The sequence below is a fragment of the Schistocerca gregaria genome, chromosome X (genome assembly GCF_023897955.1).
Source record: "Schistocerca gregaria isolate iqSchGreg1 chromosome X, iqSchGreg1.2, whole genome shotgun sequence".
NCBI classification, from domain to species: domain Eukaryota; kingdom Metazoa; phylum Arthropoda; class Insecta; order Orthoptera; family Acrididae; genus Schistocerca; species Schistocerca gregaria.
The window spans coordinates 347,163,066-347,185,149 of NC_064931.1; the positions used below are offsets into that span (position 1 = coordinate 347,163,066).

The 22,084-nt window shown below is 39.9% G+C and overlaps 1 protein-coding gene across 2 annotated transcripts in view; it reads right to left on the minus strand.

Annotated features, from left to right (window-relative positions):
• Positions 1–22,084, minus strand: part of LOC126298525 (zinc finger C4H2 domain-containing protein) — a 132,607-nt gene that overhangs the window by 64,223 nt on the left and 46,300 nt on the right. For both annotated transcript variants that reach the window (XM_049989885.1, XM_049989886.1), the window contains exons 3-4: positions 9,767–9,945; positions 3,139–3,339 (exon numbers count right to left, since the gene is read on the minus strand). In XM_049989885.1, coding sequence (XP_049845842.1) covers positions 3,139–3,339; positions 9,767–9,945 — 380 coding nt within the window. The remainder of the gene's footprint in view (positions 1–3,138; positions 3,340–9,766; positions 9,946–22,084) is intronic.

The window sequence follows — 22,084 nt, forward strand, 5'->3', positions numbered from 1 at the left end:
ATTTACCAGTGACTTCAATACGTCATGAACAGGTTTTACAAAGTATTTAAGGAACTGAAGGTAATATAAGAGGTATTTATGTCTGTCTATTCAGAACTGCCTGTTCTTGAAGTTGCCTATAGTAGACGAATAAGAGAGAATAGGTTGCTATGACCTTCGAAAATTTTGGTATAGTTACACGTAGCGATATGCAAACGTCTCGTGCAAGATATTCCATGAGTAGGGACCTGAAATTTGCGTTTTATGATGAATGTGAATATAGTTGCAAATTCTGCCTCAAAATGCAAAAACTCTGACTTACCTAATACATGCTATTTCATAGCAAATGTTATCCAGGTAAACTTTTTTATCAAACTGACTTTTAAATAGCTTTATTTTCTGCATACAAGTAGCAAAAATGGAACAAGTTTTTGGTTACTAGCATTGCACATACTGTGGTGAAAGAGAGAGAGAGAGAGAGAGAGAGAGAGGGGGGGGGGGGGGGGAGGAGAGAACAGGGCACAATGAACATGACAATTTCCATTTTAAATTTAAGTAATATTTCCTCTGCAGAGTGTCCGAAACAGGGATTATGTACGGAGCTAACACTTCATCTGAACCAGCAATATCCACAATTTATTGCTACTGGATAATATTTTTGCTGTTAAGTGTCAAATTGCCAACAGCGTCACGACTCTACCAGTGATGCACATGAAGATGCTGAGCTAATACTACATACTTAACACTGTAACACTCAGAAATTGAACAGCAATTTTAAGGAAGTACATGTAACCTAAATGGAAACAGTAATGAAACATTGCCTGCAAACTTATTACTATGAAATACAGGAATTAAACGTAATAGCATATCAAACAAAAGGATTACCTACTTACCAATTTCTGGAATTTAATTTATGAAACTTAATGCACTTGCGACATCAGAGAACATTATTATATACAAAAAGATGTGGAGCACATGGTAGGTGGAAAGGGGAAGTTACTCCTAAACCTTGATCACGACAGAGGGAATGGTGATGGAAGGTTTCTGAGGACCAACTGAAGATGTTCGGATACCTTACATTCTTCTTACTGCCTGATAAATTCTCTTGATGCCTGATCATATTTTACATTTATTTATGCATGCTGTCGAATTAGGCAGGCATACTGTCATCTGCAACAATTTGCTTGTAGGTCACTGTAACAGCACCAAAGAACTATTTAACTGAATAATTGTCCACTAATACTAACACTGAAACCCTAAGACACCAGCTTGTCGTACTGTTGTAGGTTCTGTTGCAAATGCACAATTTTAAAAAGTGCCTATACTGAGGTTTGGGATGAGGAATTATCACAAAACAGGTAAGTGGTTGTTTACTGATGTGTGTTCACACACAAAAAAAAGTAGTACAAGTACTACATCCAGTAAATTTTAACGATGAACCAAAATATTATTTCCATGTGGTTGATGTCAATATAAAATCCAGGAAACTTTATGTTCTTGTAAAGTGGTTAAAGGTGCAAAGGAAGTTTAAAAATACACAATCTTACATGGATAAGCAAAATAAAATTACTAGTACCAACAGTGCTGTAGACGACTAAGAAGTACCTACTTGTGATGAGGTTCTCTTTTAATGTAACTGTGCAAGATGAGCATTACAACATTTAATTATCCAGAATGGCCACTTCCCTATAGAAATTTGGAAATTCAGCAAAGTCTTGAGTGCAACATATTGACTTTGGAGAAATCTTCAAAAGAGAATACATTGCAAAATTTAGAATAATGCTTCTTGTAACTGCGATACAAGCTTTGTAGCATTGTTATGTCCTTAGATTTCCTCACTCAAATTACATTTTTCTCTTTTTGGAGATATAAAAACACCAATATTTCTCAATTTGTTAATTGAGGGAACCAAAATGTGTGTGAATCACCAAGATAAGAAACTGTATGCTTTATGACCTAATAACAGACACTTAGTGCTGGACCCACAAGAGTGTTCACAAAGCACTTTAAATGATTTCTGATCATACATACTTCACTAAACATCGCAAATGCAGAAGGATACCTATCACAACGACATCAAGTTGAAACGTCATCCTCTAGCTAATCCTCTAATTTGCAATATACAATATTTCCATATGGAACACTGATGTACTTGGCAGACATCAGTATGTATGTGCTTCAGAAATTACACTATCTCATTAATGCTGACACAAGAATTTGTGTGTACATTTCAAGAGTCTGGTATATACTACTGTCTATGATTTGTTTTCAGTACAAAGCTTTTTGTATGGACTTAATGGAGCTGTCATTCTATGGCTAACTGAGCATATCATGAGAATGACAACTGCCTCTCATACAGTCCAAGCAAAATTATTTTTTATGGGTATGTTTTAGATGATACACTATCAACATTAAAAATGTAAATATTTAATTTAAATAGAGGGTGAGAAGAAGTGAGTTAACTAGGTTTCTTCAGCTATGCAGTTCTGTAACCAATTAGTTGTGTACCATACTTACTACCCAACAAGTGATACATTAACATCAGGTACATTTATTATCAAGTCAATGAAAAACATTTACACAAAAAAATTTGGCTCACCTTGCTTACAACATTTTTGACGAAATGTATGCAAAAGAATTTTTATGTTCCCGCACTGCTATTATAGAAGTGGCACATTCTGCACTGAATTTTCTTCCCTAATTTGACAAGTACTTTGGGGGAAACACTTGCAACAATGATTAATCTAACATACCTTTCTCTAGAACACAAACGCTGTTTAACTGACAGCATTAGTGTGTGTGTGTGTGTGTGTGTGTGTGTGTGTGTGTGTGTGTGTGTGTGTGTGTGTGTGTGTGTAGGGGGGACCTTGAAATAACCGGGTGATGCTGGACCAAGAACAAAGCATAGTGCATGGTACAAGTGACTAGGGAATACATACTGTTAACATAACTATGTGGATGGAACATTTGGGGCACAATACGTATGTTGAGGCCACAAGTTTCTCAGTATAACAACACACTCCATTAGAAGTTTACAAATAATTTCATCATAACTTAAACACTAATCATTACATATGCAATAAATAAACACACAACATTTTCAATTTTTTTACAGAAACTTTAGCATCAAAAATGGTGCAAACAGCCAAATGAATTTACCTAAAAGTTGGTGCTGGACCTGGAGCAGGTGGCATGGGGCGTTGCTCTGGTTTATTACTACTCTGTACCAGCTGCATAGGTGGCTGTGATGGTGCAAGAAAAGCAGAAGCAGCACTCTGGTGAGCCAGTGCTAAACCGGACAAAGTAGGCTCTTCCCTCATTTCTGGTCGCCAGTCAGTTTTGAAATGTTTCTCAAAATAACTGTAATGTAAGCACAAAATGAGTGTCAGAGAAAATTCATTCAGTATCTTTAAATTAGCACAATATTCACCAGAACAACGACCAATTTTTTACACATTACATAAAATAATCTGTAGGTTAATAAAAATATACTTCCAGAAGCACTAATTTTGATGTTGTATGACAATCACTCTTAGGTTACAAGAAACTGCTGTGCTCAGCTAGGGTTCAATCACAAACAACACATTTGGTATCACAGCTTTTTATATGATCTAGTGAAATTCACTTGCAACTTGTTAGCAGCCAGCCTGTGGTCCTTGCTCAGTTCGGTTACTTTAATCAAAATTCCACAATATTCATTTGGTGATACGCAAAATATGTAACAACTAGGCATATGGTATTTTGTATGCTTGTCATATCATGAGGGAAAAATTAAACTGACAAAAAGCCCAAATTTTGCTGAAATTGAAACAAAGTTCTAATGCTTTACACCTGCTTAGATTCTTCACTACTTTAAGGAATGTAGTGACTTCTAGTCTAAAAGATTTATCTTCCTGTGAATCACCATTATTATACACTTACGGAATAAACCAAATTCCTACACCATAATTTCCTTCACACGCATTTGAGGTTTTGTCCAACTTCATGTGTCTTGAAAGTAGTCTTAACATATTTTAGAAGCTCTTCCATTGTACAGAAAATAAATGTATCACAATGTAGCCTCAGTTGCTACTGATCTGTATCTACCATGCACTCATCAATTATGCAACAAAGTTAGTGGTACCTGAGCCACAGGAGAGGCCTTACCATGTGCTAGAGTAGCAGCCTTTACACAGTTTCCAATTTCTCGGTAATAACTGTCATTCATACAAACAGAGCCAACTAATACCACTATTGGGGCCAATACTGAAGTTCTTTAATCATTTTGAATAGTTTTTCAATCATTTTGAATTAGCGTCCCTACTGGAAGACACTCAGGGATCTTATTAAGGATCTGGCACATTTGAAAAATGTCAGGAAGACATCTAAATCACCTTCTTACTCTTACACAAGAAGTTGTTTTCCCAGGTGACATTACTGGCCATAAAAACTTTATAAAATTGACCAATATATGGAAATGCAACAACACCCAAACATGGAAGAACTGGCACTATACCCAGCTCTAAATTTTATTATAAAATTGTAAGGGCACTATTAACATACGCTACATTTTCTTTGTTCCCTCATCTTTTCCTAAACTGTGGAGGACTGTGACAGAGGCTAGGAAGTGTGTCAAAAGTTAAAAGCAGTGCAAGATACGCACTTCTAAGACACTGGGGCAGAGAAATCAATTCGAAAGGTCCCTTAAGGGGAGACGGTGGCAGTCTTGCACTGATATTTTTGTAAATCAGTATCTTTGCCATTTGTTGTTCAATCTCATTGAAATTTTGCACACTTATGTAGAGAGATCTAATATGGTTAAAAAATCTGAATTTTTAATAACAATCTAATGCAGTGAGATAATTTTGAATTTTTTATTGCATTATTATTTTAAGGTACATTTTTTCACAATTTCGAGGCAAATTTGGCATTTTTTTTAATGGTAAAGTACTCTACACTAATAGGTGTACAATTAAGTGCAGTAACTTCTTGGTAAATTAATGCTATTTTTTTCTGTGATATTTTGGATTCGAAGATTTTTTTACAAGCAAACTTTTCAATATATTATCAACCACAACTCATACTGTCCAAGCTTGTGAGGTTACTTCTAATTGCAGCACCATAATAGACTTGTAGGCTGTCAATCTTCTTCTTTGTTACTCTGTTTTTACCTCCCAGTGGCTTCCCATCCTCTAGTAGCTTGCCTTTATTGTCTGCAACAAGTCTTCGGAGTTGTCCATCCATCCTCTTCTGAATATGGCCTAAGGACTCCAGTTTCTCAATAGTGCAATCTTTTCGATGGGGCCGACTTTCAACTACATTCTTGAAAGCACTAGAGTCTCCATCTCCTAAATACCGTACGTATCTTACTCCATACTTTTGCAAAGATCTACGGAAAACGAATTTCCTACCTGCAGTTTCCATCCCACCACTGGAGCCTGCATAATTTCTGCTACAAACAGCTTTATGGGCTTTTTGCCATTCTGTTTCTTTACCTGCATCAATATATTTCTTGTGCAAGGAACATGCAGAACAATATTTAGACATCACCTCTAAGTCTAATACTTTTCCAGTGTCGACACTAATGATTGTTGAAACTCCATGCAGTGAAGTATGCCCCCTCTTCATCCAGGAATTGCTTCACAATTTTCTTGAATTGCCCCCGGGACTTCCATTTTCATCCTCTCTTCACTTACTTCTGCAACTCCATTGAGGAGATCAGAGTTCACTGCAGAAAATTCCTATATATCTTAGTCCATAAGCAAATCTCATATTGGCTTCATAGATTCTATTACCGTCCTTTGAAGTCTTGAATGGTCTGTCAGCGTCACAGTTTTGACACAAAATGTGCAATGTGCAAACCAAACCTTCTCTCTTTCCATCATCAACCAAATCCACATTTCCTCCACAAACAGAGCACTTGCAGGTTTTTCTAAGTGCTTCTGCCACCATTTCCAGATCCACAATTCTGAAACCTGTATTTCTGTCATGGTTTGTTTCTTCTGACACAATCCCTGTCCCAAGTTTTATTTTAGATGCACTTGGAGACAAGCTAATGTTTGCATCTGCAGTCCCAACCCTAACGCCAATGTCAGTTTTTCTATTTATATTGGAAATATGGGACTTATTATATTTTTTAAATACTTTACCAGGCCTAGTCATTGTAAAAATGGATCAACAGATTCAACCTTGCCCAAAGAATGGCACATTAATCAAGCGTCACTCGAATCCCACTGAACAGCACAAAACTTGTTTACAACACTCCACAGCCTCCTATACCACACTGATTGAATCACAAATTGGCTCCACAGCCTTCTTTATAACACTGCTGTTACGTATACAAAAAAATCACAGCCTTATAAAGCTATATTTTCTAGGTTCACAGGCCAAATTCTGCAATAAAATTTTTCCTCCATTTGGTACACTGAAAGGTGGGCTTGGCACATTACACTGCTTAGGGTTTTACTTTTTTTATGCCATTTGTAGTTCGAATTTCAAGGAAAAAATTGGGATAATAATCTCAGTTATATTTACTATCAAATAAGCAAATAAAAATAATTTGTAATTTTTTCATTATTTCTGCCACCATCTCCCCTTAAATTATGATGTGTGGAACAGTTTCTTAACTTATTACGAGCTGTGTAGAAGAGGAGTATTTTGCATACAAGTAGCTTTGCATTTCTGAAACTATACCTCTGTGTATACAGAGAATCAAGGAAGATATAACACTCTTTTCTATAAAGAATTGGCTTTTTTTTTAATTTAGACTTCAGTCAACTTTCTAAGATGCTGATATATCATTCAAATGATTTTGTTTTCTACTTTATATTCATTATCTGGCTCTAAAGAGAATCTGTGAGCCATGTCGGAAAGCACTGAACACAATACAGATTTACAGAAGCTGGGTTTATTCTTCATATAGACTGACAATGTGCTGTTAAATATTTAAAATATATCATGACCTTAGATAGTGTGATTACATAAATAGCAATAGAGCCAACTAAATCCTTTCTCCAATGCTACCAGCCAGTCTAACCAACTGAACTACAAGTATCACAATTAACCCATTCACTATTGTGGGAGTGTATGCACGTACTGCTATGCCATTCCCCACGTGTTGTGGACGTTTATATATGTGTTGCTTGGATTTTCCTACGGTGTTATAGATGTCTGAATGCGTGCCGAGGCATTGAACTCTCCCTGCTGCAGACGAGTTACTTGCATACCTCGGCGAATAAAAACATTTAGAGTATGTATCACACAATACGCATGACTCATTGCATGCAACCATTTGCAGAAAACTGTGTTTCAATATTTTGAATCCTTTACAACCACATGATTTGCAATGCGCATAGACATAAATCGGCGTGATGTGTGAGGCTGTCCTTCAGATATTAAAACCCAATAACTCTAGAATGAAATTAAATATCTTTCTGCTCTAAATTTTAAATAAAGTTTTCTTACTGTATGCAAAATTTACACATTGATTTTATACCACTGCAGAAACTTTAAACTTCCGTATAATGTTTTAATTAATCTGATACAGTACAGTAAATATGGCACATAATGAAAAGAAATAAAATACTTTATCAAGTGAAGACTAAGATGGGCAAAAATAATTTTTTTTTCACCTAATAGTTTTCAGAAGTCATAAGTATTTCGTATCAGCCAGAGTGCCGTCTTTCAGAACAGGTAACTGTATTTGGTTGGTAGTACAAACATAAGAAAAGCAGTCTAAACATAAAATACAAAGAGCTCGTCTGTAGTCTTCAGTCCTGAGACTGGTTTGATGCAGTTCTCCATGCTAGTCTAACCTGTGCAAGCTTCTTCATCTCCCAGTACCTACTGCAGCCTACATCCTTCCGAATCTGCCTAGTGTATTAATCTCTTGGTCTCCCTCTACGATTTTTACCCTCCACTCTGCCCTCCAATACTAAATTGGTGATCCCTCGATGTCTCAGAACATGTCCTACCAACCGATCCCTTCTTCTAGTCAAGTTGTGCCACAAGCTCCTCTTCTCCCCAATTCTATTCAATACCTCCTCATTAGTTATGGGATCCACCCACCTAATCTTCAGCATTCCTCTGTAGCACCACATTTCGAAAGCTTCTATTCTCTTCTTGTCTAAACCATTTATCGTCCATGTTTCACTTCCATACATGACTACACTCCATACAAATACTTTCAGAAAAGACTTCCTGACATTTAAATCTATACTCTATGTTAACAAATTTTCCTTCTTCAGAAATGCAAATTTTCCTTCTTCAGAAACGCTTTCCTTGCCATTGCCAGCCTACATGTTATATCCTCTCTACTTTGACCATAATCAGTTATTTTGCTCCCCAAATACCAAAACTCCTTTACTATTTTAAGTGTCTCATTTCCTAATCTAATTCCCTCAGCATCACCCGACTTAATTAGATTACAGCATACTTTCTCACAATGGCATAATCCCATGCTCTACTAAGACATGCTGCCTTATTTATTGAGGGCATCTTCCAAGATTTTAATTCAATCACAAGATTAACCATCTATACCTTATGTACCCCTACAAGGAGGAAACACGGCATATCATCAAATTCTTGGGCAAGTTTTGTGTGAAGTAGGCTAATCTGTTAAGCTCTAAAGCCTTCCTGCTAAACTGCCATGATGAGATTATTCTACAACCTGCTGTAGCATGGCATCACATCAAGACACCACTGAGGTCTTGGAGACAATAATTTCACTAGCACGCAGTTGGATTAAACAGCCATGAGCTGCAGACCATCAGCAATTGATGGAGTCACTCTAATAATTAGATTGTACTGAATCTAGCCCATCACCACTGTGCAAAGATATGTCATCACAGAGAAGTACCATAAACAATACGAAGTGTAATTCAGTTGGGTTTAAAGTGGTGTGGTGTGAAAATTAATAAAACACAATTATAAACATGACAGATCTCAACACTGACGTCATCTCAGCACATAGGAATGAAGTTAACTTTGCCCCAGTAACACCGAGTTTCCCAATAAAATGAAAATTGATGTTGAACATACAGTGCGTGAATTGCCCAGTGAGAATGTGGACTATGTTTGTGCCTAGGGTTGAACACAATGTACTTTGCAGATTACAAAATGACTCCCTCATTGTGGTTCTGCCATTTGACCTTGGCAGTGCACTGTAATTTTGGAACAAGCTGACTGAAGCACAAATCTGACTGATGCTTGAAGAGAATACCTATCAGCAATCTCTGCAGGATCCAATGCCAAGGATAATAATGAAGATGTCATAGCTTCTAACGCAGCTATTACTGGAAGTTAATGATGTTAATCTCCACCCTCGGGGCCTAGTCAACATACACATCTGCCCAAAATATCATAGAAGGAATTAGCTTTCAGCCCATTGAATATCACTGGGTCAACAACATTACATTGGCAAAAAATCTGCTCAGTGTTCCTATTCTGCAGAGAGCTAATTGTGCATACCATATCACGCCATATCAAGAATATATTAAAAACAAAGAGTCCAAGACTTACCAAGCGGGAAAGCGCCGGCAGACAGGCACAATGAACAAAACACACAAACACACACACACAGAATTACTAGCTTTCGCAACCGATGGTTGCTTCTTCAAGAAGGAGAGGGAAAGACGAAAGGATGTCCTCATTTTGAATGATGGAAACACACACACACACACACACACACACACACACACACACACACACACACACACACAATGCTCAGGATTCTTGCCACCATCAAGAACAGATACTATCACTTAAGAGAAACATAATTACTTAACTGAATTAGGCAAGTGTAACTTACTCAGGAGTAATTAAATCCCCTTCCTCTTCATGCAGTTCTGGTAGCCTTTCTAGGCCCAAATATTCACGCCTCATACGGTCAATTTCTAGTTTTAGAGGTCTATATTCTTCATGAATTCGCTTTGCAGTGTCAAGCGCACGATTGCGGCACTCTTCAGACTGTTTTATGACGTTTTCCATCTGAAACAGAGTATTAGTGTCATGATAATTTTAAATGAATGTTATCCTGGAACTTATTTATGTGACTCATATGGCTGAATTTCTTTTATTGTGTTGCTATTTTCAGAAAGCAGATGTGGTCATCCTCTTTTATTGTAAACATATCTCGTGAAAATAAAGGCACCTTTATTACTATGTCTTCAGTCTTTTCTTCATGCTTTCAATGACCACAGCATTCAGTATGGAAACTGCTTCAACAAATATACTTTTTAACTGCCCAATAGTGTACAACAATCCCAACATTTATAGAACTGACCCTACCAACCTGCATCCAGTATAATAGAGCAGATTCTGCAGGTTAAAACCCATGCTAAAATGAAGCTGTTGATCTTCACCTGCAGTCACAATCTGTAATAACAGCAAAAGCCAGCTGTATCAATTTTTAAAGGCTGTACTTTTCTACTAACTCCACAAAGGCAGATGACAATACAGAGCTCAAATGCAGAGAAGTCAGAAGAATCATCTTCCTGGCAGTGGAAGCAATACCATTAGTATCAGTAAACTAAAGATGACTTGTGCTGTCAAACTGGATAATCACTGAATCTAAGTCAGAAGACATACCTGATCCATCATCATCATCATCATCATCATCACCATCATCATCATCCCACAGTTCTAAGTGAAGTGTGATGACTAACAGAGTGGAGTCAGTTTTGCGTGAAAAATATTATTTGTAACAAACAAATAAACTTAAACTATACTAATACATGCACAAATTTAAGGTGTTTTGGTTTACTTCAAATACATGGAACAGGTGTACAGTGAGAACCAAAGTATTGCTCCAAGTGTGTGTATATGGACACTAAATCCTGAAGTGCAAGAACTCAACAAACATAAGACAAAATCAAAAAGTTCAACCAACTATTGACTGGCTTCCTTTGCATGTTTATTGACATTAATTACTATTAACAATAACAATGCAATACATCACAATCTACACTTCAGTAAAGTGATTTGATGAAAATTAATTTTAGTCACAGATTCCATGCAAAGGCTAGTACAAAAACTGCAAATTAGGGCTAACCAAAAATCATATAATCCTCAATACAGACAATTACTTCAAGGCACAGTCTAGTAATCTGGAAAAAGTTTCTGAAGTTACCTTCCAATAAAAAAATAATGTAATTTTGGCACATGACAATACTGATATATTCGTCATGAGAAGCTAGTGTAGTTAAAAGTGATAATACAATACCAATTTCAACAAGCAACATGGATTAAAACATAATATTCTCTGATGACATCCTGTCAGAGAGACCAGTAGGAGGAAAGGTACAGACAAAACGTTGGTTTTATTGCCAACAGATTACTGTCCCTCACCAGCATTTTTGCACATACTTAGCTTTGAGATGACAGTCTGCAAGGAATTGCATGTTACTTTGCATTATGTTACCTCCACCAATTCTTGGCTACCAAGTTGGTTTGAGTTTCCTCAGATCTCCCCGTGACTTAGTACACAGCTGGATGATAGATGTTTTCCCTACTGGGTGAGGCTGTCAAGTATATTTTGCATTAGTTCACATTTCTCTATAATGATACTTCACTTGCCCCAGTGATTTCATAATCGGATGCAATTATGCAATGTACAGTAAAAACATTTTACATTTTCCTGCTTTTCACATTCATTTTTATTGTCCCAACTGAAGTCTTATTCTCTCAATACAGTGACTTCTCATTGTTAACAATTCTGTGTAACAACATTTCCTGCATTTTACATTTTCTCTGATGTTATCACGACCTTTAACATGGATTTTCAGATGGGTTTCTGCAAAAAGTACATCATATTCCTGCTCAAAGTCAACCTTGAAACAAAGCAGAAAAAAAAAAAAAAACAGATTATAAGTTATTGCTCCCACAATGTAGTCTTAGCACAGTAAGCAAGAATTTCATTGTCGACATGTTGGGTCATGGCCACCTGTGTTATAGGTTTGCAGAATTTGGAAGGGTGGGAAGGTATGCCGAGTCACTGCATTAATGATAATCACAATCTGGCAATAGTGACTTTAGTAGCAACCTCCTCCTGCCCACTGTGTTGCATTACAACAGCTTTAATTAATTCCAGAGTCATTTATAGAAATAAACACCACTTTTGAAGACAGCTGTCTCTACAATGGGCTTTCACAAATCAATGTTACTTCTGAGTGAAATATTGCCAATCCATATTTGGTGCACAGACTTACATTGGTTTAACTTAATGCAAATGTAAACTTTCCTCCTCAAGATTCTACATAACATGGCAACAATTTCCACCCACTTTCTTATCTAGAATGTAGCTGAACTGAGTAACCTCCTGGTATGCAACAAGCTATAGATTTCGTGCAAACTTAAAGTGTTTTAACCAATATTGTGTTACAAGTTTTATTTACCATAATTTTATAATGATTACTAATATGTCTCACAATAGAACAGCAATAATTTTTTAATGTAGTTTCATGAAAGACTTTTGCTTCCGTGTTTTGTTTATACCATTGTCCACGATTGGAATGAAGAGGGAGAACCCCGCTCACATTTGTGTGTGTCAGTGCTCAGCCACTGCCTTTGTGATTGATGCTTTGTATAGTACAGAGAGAGAAGCAGATCTAATTGCTGTTAGAAAGCAACAAAAACAAGTAATTATTTTAGATTTTTTAAATTGGCAAAATTTAAATAGTTTTAATTTCATATTTTGAACAATATAAAGAGCATAACAATAAGAGTAATTTATTTATTTTCACTTCTGTCTCCTAATGCTTTCCTGTATCTTAAACTTTCCTGCATTTTACACTTTTTGGGTTAGTCTGCTGAAAAGTGTAAAAAGGATTTTTTTTACTTTATATGATGCACCCATTTATAAGGAGAAACTGACACATGATTGGGGAAAACAACTGAATAGCTAAGGATTTCCTTACTTGGAAAAGTATGTTTATACTCCATTAAAATGTTGCTCATCCAAAAGTTACAAAACAGAGACAAAGTTAAATCTATAGCACATTCCTTCTTAAAAATTTTCAGCTCTACAGTAATTCATGACCTCTTAAGCACCTGCACAAAACTAAGTATGAAACAATTGAATAAGCTCCCAGATGACTAGTGAAAAGTTGTTCAGTCAATTGGTTTAATTACTGTATGGTATGGAACTAACTGTAGTGTGGATGGTATTTAATAAGCCTGAAGCAGCATGAGAAGCCGATGCCTGGTTAATTGGAGACCCACCAGCTATAGTATAGAGGCTGAGAATAGTGCTGGTACTGAGGTGCCTGGTGGCCAGCATAATTCCTTGTACAACACATTCATCATTTAAAATAAGATGGTCTAGTTGACCCATAAGCCATGCACCCATAACTGAATGGGGCCCAGTTCAAACCTAGCCTGCAGGCTTAGACCGCTCATCGTAATGAATTATGACAAAGAAATTGTAAAATATTCATTTCTTTTATAGAATGTGACTTTAGGTCTACAAACTGTGGCAAATAGATAATGTGCAGACCGGAAACTCACATTCTTTAAAATCTAGAACAGTGTGTAGCACAGCTGGGTGTAATAGCACAACTTGCAATAAAGGCACCCCTAGAACAAATTCTATTTTTTAAACAATGAAAAATCCAGGATGGAATAACAATATTATTAAAATGGTGGACTGCTACTCACCATATAGCCGAGAGGAGTCACAGACAATCACAACAGACAGGATACTATACATATGAGCTTTCCGCCGAAAGGTCTCCTTCTAATGTAGAAAAACATACATTCACGTAAGCACAACTCACACACACAACCATCCGCACACCCATGACCATTGTCTCTGGTAACTAATGCCGGACCAGGGGCCTTTTGGTCGAAAGCTCAAAGGTACAGTAGTCTTTTTGTTGTACCTGTCTATGATTCAACATCTCCATACAGCGAGTAGCAATTACCCTTTTCATCATATTGTGGTAAATACTTTTTTTTCTGCCATCTGTCCCATTTGTAACACATACCACAATAACGGGGAAGGATTCATCTGCAACCTCAAATTTTCAGTCTCTCTTATGTACCTGGTAATGTCTAAATGCCTGTACATGTACCACATATATTTGAAGTATCCAAATTCTTATCCAAGCCATATTCTTCAAAACCTAGTTACTCGCTGTACAGTTCATAGGCTGCTGATAACAGTGTAAACAGTTAATGTATAAACACTTAATTTAAAAAATATCCAATAATTAAAATTCATGAAACCATGTTCACTTGAAAATTCAACCATGCTAATAGTTATTTGTTTTATGACTGACATACCTTATCTAAAAGCCCTTATTTTCTTCTTTTTAAAGACCACCTGAACTGTGACTTTTCAGGCTTTCCTGAAGAGATCTGTTGCAAATACACTTCTGGGGTGGGAGAACATTGTGCAAGTCCCACAAAATTTCATGGGAACAACTGCTTTACACCTTTAGATGGTGGTGGTTGCTGTGTTCACTGCTGCAAGATAACTGGTGACACCTGAGTAGTGATGCCAAAATTTATTGGGGATCAGGAGTAGGAATTACACATACACGGAGAGGTACTCATAGTTGGATGAGAATAGCTTTCCTAGTGCCCCTGCCAAAATGTAAAGAGGTTTTCTGTGGGTGCTAAATGGACAATGACTGTCCTGTCAGACACTGCTGTGGTTAAAATCTGAATTGATTCTCTACAATGTGATGGCTTCAGTCAGAAATTGGAGGTTCTTATTTCTCCTGTTTAAATTCAGTGACAGCCAGTTCTGGATTCCAGGCACTGTCAAGCTGAAATCCTGCATCCCTATTGGTAAGGTTACCTGCCACATGGGTGTACATGGCCCCTTTTTTTAAAAAAAAGACAATTCCAGAATGATGGCGCTGAGGATGAAACTTCAAACTTCACAGAACATGCAATGCGTCATGTCCAACCAGGGTTCTGGTACAGCTCATTTGTCAAACTGGCTCAAGCTTGTACGTTGATGGCGTCAGGCCCAACATTCTTGCATGGTGTGACATGACTGCTCAATACGAAACATTTTATACTGGCATGAGATGTTATATATGCCATGTTTTCTCAGGCCAATATCATCTATAACTAAACACAACAGGTTCTTCAAGTTTGTCAACAGACATTCATTTCTCACAGATCCTCTCAAATCTTGAAAACATGCCACCAAAATACTGCAGTAGTTGCCTATGCATCTTCAATTACACCCTTACAATGAACCCACTTTGATCAGACTGCATTAAGTACCTTTTTTTCCCCTTCAGAGTAATCGTTTTGTTGGTACATTGCTCTTAGGCATTGCAATCACCTGGCAGGCTGTCGGTATTTGAGACTGACATGCTTGCTCTATGTACCATGACTAAGACACTACTCACACTGTACAATGTGATGATAGATTTTGGTCTGCAAATATAGCTCCGTGTGAGTCTGCTCAAAGTACACACTGTGTTCCACTGTTTTGTCAGCTTTATTTCTAAAAATAAGAAATGGTAGATGCCATCTTTTTCCATTTCCATGTGAACTAACTAAACATTTTAATGGAGAGAGTTCAGATGCATGAGAAATACACGTAATGCTTCTATTCTATGGGGCCACACCCCAAATACAAGGGTAAGTCTATTATCCGCAATGTAGTTATATTTTTGTTTATTTCAGTAGTACTGTCATTTTCTGTTGATGACACATGCTTGTTTATTTGTTGTCATATCTTTGCAATTTTCAAGCTGCTAGGTTAGTTTCGTTACCACTGCCGTGCTGCTCCATTGTCTATTTGCACCAAGATGATCCATTTTTTGTGGTCAAAAGGCACATCAGGGGCCGAAATTCATCGAAGATTTTCGGTACAGTATGGGAAAAGTGTCTTGCCATAACGGATTGTCTATGAATGGATTGAAAAATTCCGAAATGGTCGCAAAAGTATTACGCACCATAAAGGAGCCGGACTACCATTTACCTCCACAAATGAAGAAACCATTGAGTGTTGATGTGAAATGTTTCTCTTAGACGATTAACTATTGACAAAGTGGCACCGTCTGCAAAATAGTCACAGTTCTGCCTACAAAATCATCCACAACAGACTTGGGTCTTATAAAGTTTGAGCAAAATGGGTCCCTAAACAACTCACACAGTTGCATAAACAAACGCACTTGGACATCTGCAAAAAACATTTGGATCACTATGGAAATGAAGGGGACAACTTCTTAGACAGGATCATTACTGGTGACGAAACATGGATGCATCAGTACAAGCCGGAGAGTAAACAGCAGAGTATGGAATGGAAACATCCAAATTCAGTGTGCAAGAAAAAGATTAAGACCCAACCATCTGCAGCAAAACTGATGCTTAAGGTTTTTTGGGATGCACAAGGTCCAATATTGGAACACTATGGGGAAGGGGCACAACAATAAACAGTGTATGTTACAGTAAGATGCTTACTGCCAGGCTAAAGCCTGCAATTCAAAGCAAATGCTGAGGATTGCTGTCAAAATGTGTTGTGTTGTTGCACGACAATGTCCATCTGCATACTGCTGCCCACACTGCTGAAACACTCCAGAAACTCAAATTTGAAGTACTGGATCATTCTCCACATATTCCTGATCTTGCCGCTTCTGACTATCACTTGTTTGGCTCACTCAGACAGGCATTAAGGGGCTGTTGATATTGATTTGCCTCGGACGAAGCAGTGAAAGAAGTGGTGCATTACTGGTTTGCAGCTCAACCAAGGACCTTCTTTTATGAGGGCACCACGAAGCTTGTACAACGATGGACCAAGTGCATTGAAATGAAAGGAGACTATGTCGAAAAATGATGTTCTTGTAAGTTTCCTATTTGATTACAATAAAATTTTATAATTACTTTGTGGATAATAATTGACTTACCCTCCTATATCATCAACATACCACCAGAAGCAGGAAGGCTGGCAAGTTGCCGATCACAGTGCTTTTTGCTTGAAGTCTTCCATAAAATAGTTGGCCATTGGGGAGGGGGGAAACCCCACATGAAACCACCCACTTGTTTGAAACACTCATTACTAAATAAGGAATAGGTTGAGGAAAGTACATGTTTAAACAATGTTACGGTGTCTTTCTGGAACTTGCTGCTAATAGTTTCCAATAAAGCTTTAAGAGATACTTCCATGAATAAGTATACATCATCAGAGCTCATTGAAAGAACCAACAGTTTTAGTCTAAATGTCTTCAGGTATCCTATGAAATTCTCTGAATTCCAAATAAGATGTCTACTTCTGCTCTCAAGGAGTCCTGATTGCAACTTCAAATGTTTGGCTAACAATTTAGAAGGCACTCCAGTGCACTTTACTATGGGGCAAGGAGAGGCCCACTCTTGCTGATCTTTGGTAGACTGTGCAGTCTTGGGGTTATGCAGCCTGTTGGTGCAGGACCTTGATTAAATTATCTGGAAAAAGCTCTTCTTGAGGTGGTCTACAGATTTTCCTCTGAGTCCTGCAAGTCAGATCCCCTCTTACTTCGAGGTGCAGGGTCATCGGCCAAATCATCTATCTTGCTGTTGCACTCAGTTTGTGAGAGAAGGTCACTGGGGTTCCCCTAGTCAGCAGATAAAATGGTGAGGTCCTTGTCTGCTCTTGAGTCTTGCAGAGTATTCCTACAACTGAACTTTTCAGCAGCACTCAGGTTGTTCAAATTTGGCATGTGTCCCTCCCGGTCTCTTCTGCAAGATCACTCTGAAGTTTCAAAACGGCTTCTTCTACCACAGCTATCAAATATTTAATTGGGGCTGTCCCAAATGTACGTGCAAATTTCATATTTTTTTTGAGCACCAAAAATGTTGCACCATCAAAAATTTAGTCTGCGAGATTAAACATGGTATGTCAGTGTTACAAATTTTCTTTCATTTGGGTTTCAAGTTAAGCATACTTTGCCATTTGGCAAACCTCTGTTCATTTGTAAAGTTGGCTGGCACCCACATAGTGGTTGGTTGGTTGGTTTAAAGGTGGGAGAAGGGACCAAACTATGAGGTCATTGGTCCCTTGTTCCTAATTAAACAGTGTCACAAGTTTGAGAATAAAACTAACCAAACATATAACACAAAATGGAAAGAAAGGAAAAGCTACCGAGGCCCGCATGGAAGACTTCCACACATTCATAGTCTCCTTAATGACACACAGTTGGTTATGAGTGCTGTTATGCCATTCCATCTCCCAAAGCTGGAAAACCCTGCTATGTAAGGCAGAATGCAGGTCAGCTTCGGAGATGCCTATCTCCAGAAACGGTTTCCACGTCGCCTGTTTGGCCAGCCTGTCGGCAAGTTAGTTGTCGAGGATTCCAACGTGTCCTGGGGTCCACACCAACACCACGGAGAGGTGGGACTGTTCCAGGGCATAGATGGACTCCTGCATGGATGCTACCAGTGGGTGGCGAGGGTAGCACTTGTCGATAGCTTGTAGGCTGCTCAATGAGTCAGTACACAGGAGGAATGACTCAGCAGGGCATGAGCGGATGTACTCAAGAGCACAAGACATGGCCGCCAGCTCTGCAGTGAAAACACTGCAGCCAACTGCCAAGGACTGCTGCTCAATATGTCCTTGAAGAACATATGTGAAACCTACATGACCATCAGCCATTGAGCCGTCGGTGTAAACCACTTCAGAGGCCCAGAAAATGTCAAGAATCGAGAGGAAGTGACAGCGGAGAGCAGTGCGGTTAACAGAGTCCTTAGGGCTATGCAAAATGTCCAGACGAAGCTGCGGCTGAGGCGTACACCACGGAGGCGTAAGTGAACGGACCACAAGTAGAGGTGGTAAAGGAAAGGACTCCAGTTCGGAGAGAAGGGACTGCATGCGAATTGTAATCGTTAGCCCCGATCTGGGCCACTGATGTGGGAGACGGACTGCCGCGGGTGGGAAAAGCAGATGGTTATTCAGATGCGCAGGGGAACTATGAATGTGTGCTGCGTAACTGGTGAGCAGTTGTGCACATCTGATCTGTAGTGGAGGGACACCAGCCTCCACCATTACGCTGGTTACTGGACTCTTCCTACAAGCTCCTGTCCCCAACTGAACGCCACAGTGGTGCACAGGGTTGAGTAAATACAGTGCTGAAGGTGCGGCCGAACCATAAACCACACTCCCATGGCCAATTCGGGATTGGGCAAGGGCTCTATAGAGCTGCAGCAGCATGCAGCAATCTGCACCCCAATTGGTGTTGCTCAGGCAATGGAGAGCATTGAGGTGCTGCCAGCACTTCTGCTTAAGCTGACGAATATGAGAGAGCCAAATCAATCGAGTGTCAAAAACCAGTCCTAGGAATTTATGTGTCTCCACTACGGTAAGTGGACCATCATTAAGGTAAAGTGTGGGTTCTGGATGAATCGTACGATGCCAACAGAAGTGCAAGACGCACGACTTTGTGACTGAAAACTGGAAGCCATGGGCTGCTGCTGCTGCTGCTGCTGCTGCTGCTGCTGCTAGACTGTTAATGGCTACTAAAAATATAGAGACACTCAATACAGAGCCCTGTGGGACTCTATTATCCTGGATATGGATGGAACTATGAGTGTCACCAACTTGGACACGGAAAGTACTGAGCGACAGAAAGTTTTGGATAAAATTCAGAAGTGGTCTCCGGAGACCCCATTCGTACAATGTGGCAAGGATGTGATGTCGCCAAGTCATGTCATGTGCTACACGTAACTCAAAAAAGATGGCAATCAGGTGGTGCCGTCTGGCAAAGGCTGTTCGGATGGCAGACTAGATGGACACAAGATTATCAGTGGTAGAGCAAACCTGGCGGAATCTGCCCTGACATGGAGCCAGCAAGCCACCTGACTCCAGGATCCAACTCAACCGCCGACATATCATACGTTCCAGCAGCTTACAAAGGACATTGGTGAGACTGATGGGCCGATAGCTATCCACATCAAGTGGGTTTTTACCGGGTTTGAGCACCGAAATGATGGTGCTCTCCCACCATTGCAATGGAAATACGCCACACACCAGATCCAGTTGAAGATGACAAGGAGATGTTGCTTGTAGTCAGATGACAAATGTTTAATCATCTGGCTGCGGATGCAATCAGACCCAGGAGCTGTGTCGAGGCAATGTGAAAGGGCACTGAGGAGCTCCCACTCTGTATATGGGGCGTTAGGATTCACTGCAGCGTGTAGGGAATGAAAGGACGTTCCCTTCCAGCCGCTGTTTGAGTGTGCAAAAGGCTGGGTGATAATTCTCTGATGCAGAGGCTCGAGCAAAGTGCTCAGCAAAGTACTTGGCAATCGCGTTTGTCAGTACATAGCTCGCCATTTATGTTAACATCGGGGACAGCTGTTGGGGCCTGGTACCTGAAAAGACGTTTAATCTTTGCCCTGACTTGGGAAGGTGGCATGTGGCACCCAATGGTGAAAACATATATCTCACAACACTCCTCCTTCCGTTGTTTGATAAGGTAGAAAACAGGGGCACGGAGCCGTATAAAGGGTATGAGGTGCTCCAGGGAAGGGTGCCGTTTATACCGCTGTAGAGCTCGTCGACGCTCCTTAATTACTTCAGCAACTTCAGGTGACCACCAAGGGACTGCCTTACGCCTTGGGCACCCTAAAGAGTGAGGGATCACGTTTTCTGGGGCAGAAACAATTGTGCTAATCACCCACTCAACCAGTGAATTGATGTCACTGTGTGGGGGAGATTCAGCGGCGACAGCAGAGGTGAACGTTCCCCAGTCTGCCTTGTTCAAAGGGCATCTGGGCAGGCGACTGTACGTCTGACAATGGGGCAGTGACGGGAAGGTGGGGAAGTGGTCACTACCACACAGGTCGTCATGTGCTCTGCAGTGGATAGTTAGGAGAACTCCTGGGCTGCAAATTGATAAATCAATGGCCGAGTAACTACCATGAGCCACACTGACGTGTTGTGGCCCCAGTATTTAAGAGACAGAGGTCGAATTGCGACAGTTAAGTTTCTACAGCTCTGCCTCAGCCAGTAAGCGTGATACAACCTCACAAGGGGTTATGGGCATTAAAATCTCCCAGAAGTAGGAAATGTTTAGGGAGTTGATCAATCAGTGCAGCTAATATATTCAGGGGGTACTGCACCATCTAGAGGAAAATATACATTGCAGACAGTTATTTCCTGTGTCGTCCTTATTCTGACAGTCACAGCTTCAAGATGGGTTTGATGGGGCCACATGTTTACTACAGACCAAGTTTAGGACATAAACGCAAACCCCACTTGACATTCGATTATAGTGGCTACAGTTCCTGTAATATCCCTTATAGCCACCAAGGGCAGGGGTCTGCACTGCTGGGAACCAGGTTTCCTGGAGGGCATTGCAGATAGCAGATGTAAAACTGAACAGTTTGCTGTAACTCAGCCAGGTGGTGGAAAAAGCCTCCACAATTCCACTGGAGGATGACTTTGTGAGACTGGGAAGGCATGGAACATTCAATGAGGCAGTTTACACCTCATAGTCACCTGCTGCCACCAATTTGTTGCCTGAGCAGTCTATATCCATTGTGTCTGAGGGTGTGGCGAGTTCTAGGTCCTCAGCGGACGCCAAAATCTCCACCCCATCCTCAGCAGCAGAGCTTGCAGGTAGCAGTGGTGTGGGTGCCATTGCAATTTCTTTTGTCTTAGCAGTTTTCTTTTTGGACTTCACTCGCTGCTGCTTGGGTTTCCCTGGCTGGGAGGACTTCACTGCCTCTGTCTCCTGGACTGAGAATGAGTATGAAGCCCTATGACCAGCTGCTTTTGGGCTCTTCAGCCACTGGTGGGTGTCGTCTTTTCCACTAGAAGAAACCTGCGAAGGGAGTGATCCAAGAGACCCCTTTGTAGCGAGAGAAGCCGAAGAAGACTTATGCTTCTCTGGCTTAGAAGTGGGGATGGATGTCCCTGATGGTTGGGAGGGGGGGGGGGGGGCGTTGCTCCTGAAGTAGGTGGTGCAGGAGCAACAGGGAAGGAAATGCCCCCCACCATCAAGGCGCCAGGTGTAGTCTTGCTGCTCTGAGAAGTGACCTGGGTTGGCGGAGCCAGAACTGTTGTAGCGGCGGTGTACGACAATGTCATACGTACAGGATGCAGGCATTCAAATTTTCTCTTAGCCCCAGTGTAGGCGAGTCTGTCCAGGGTCTTGTACTCTATGATTTTCCTTTCTTTCTGGAGAATCCT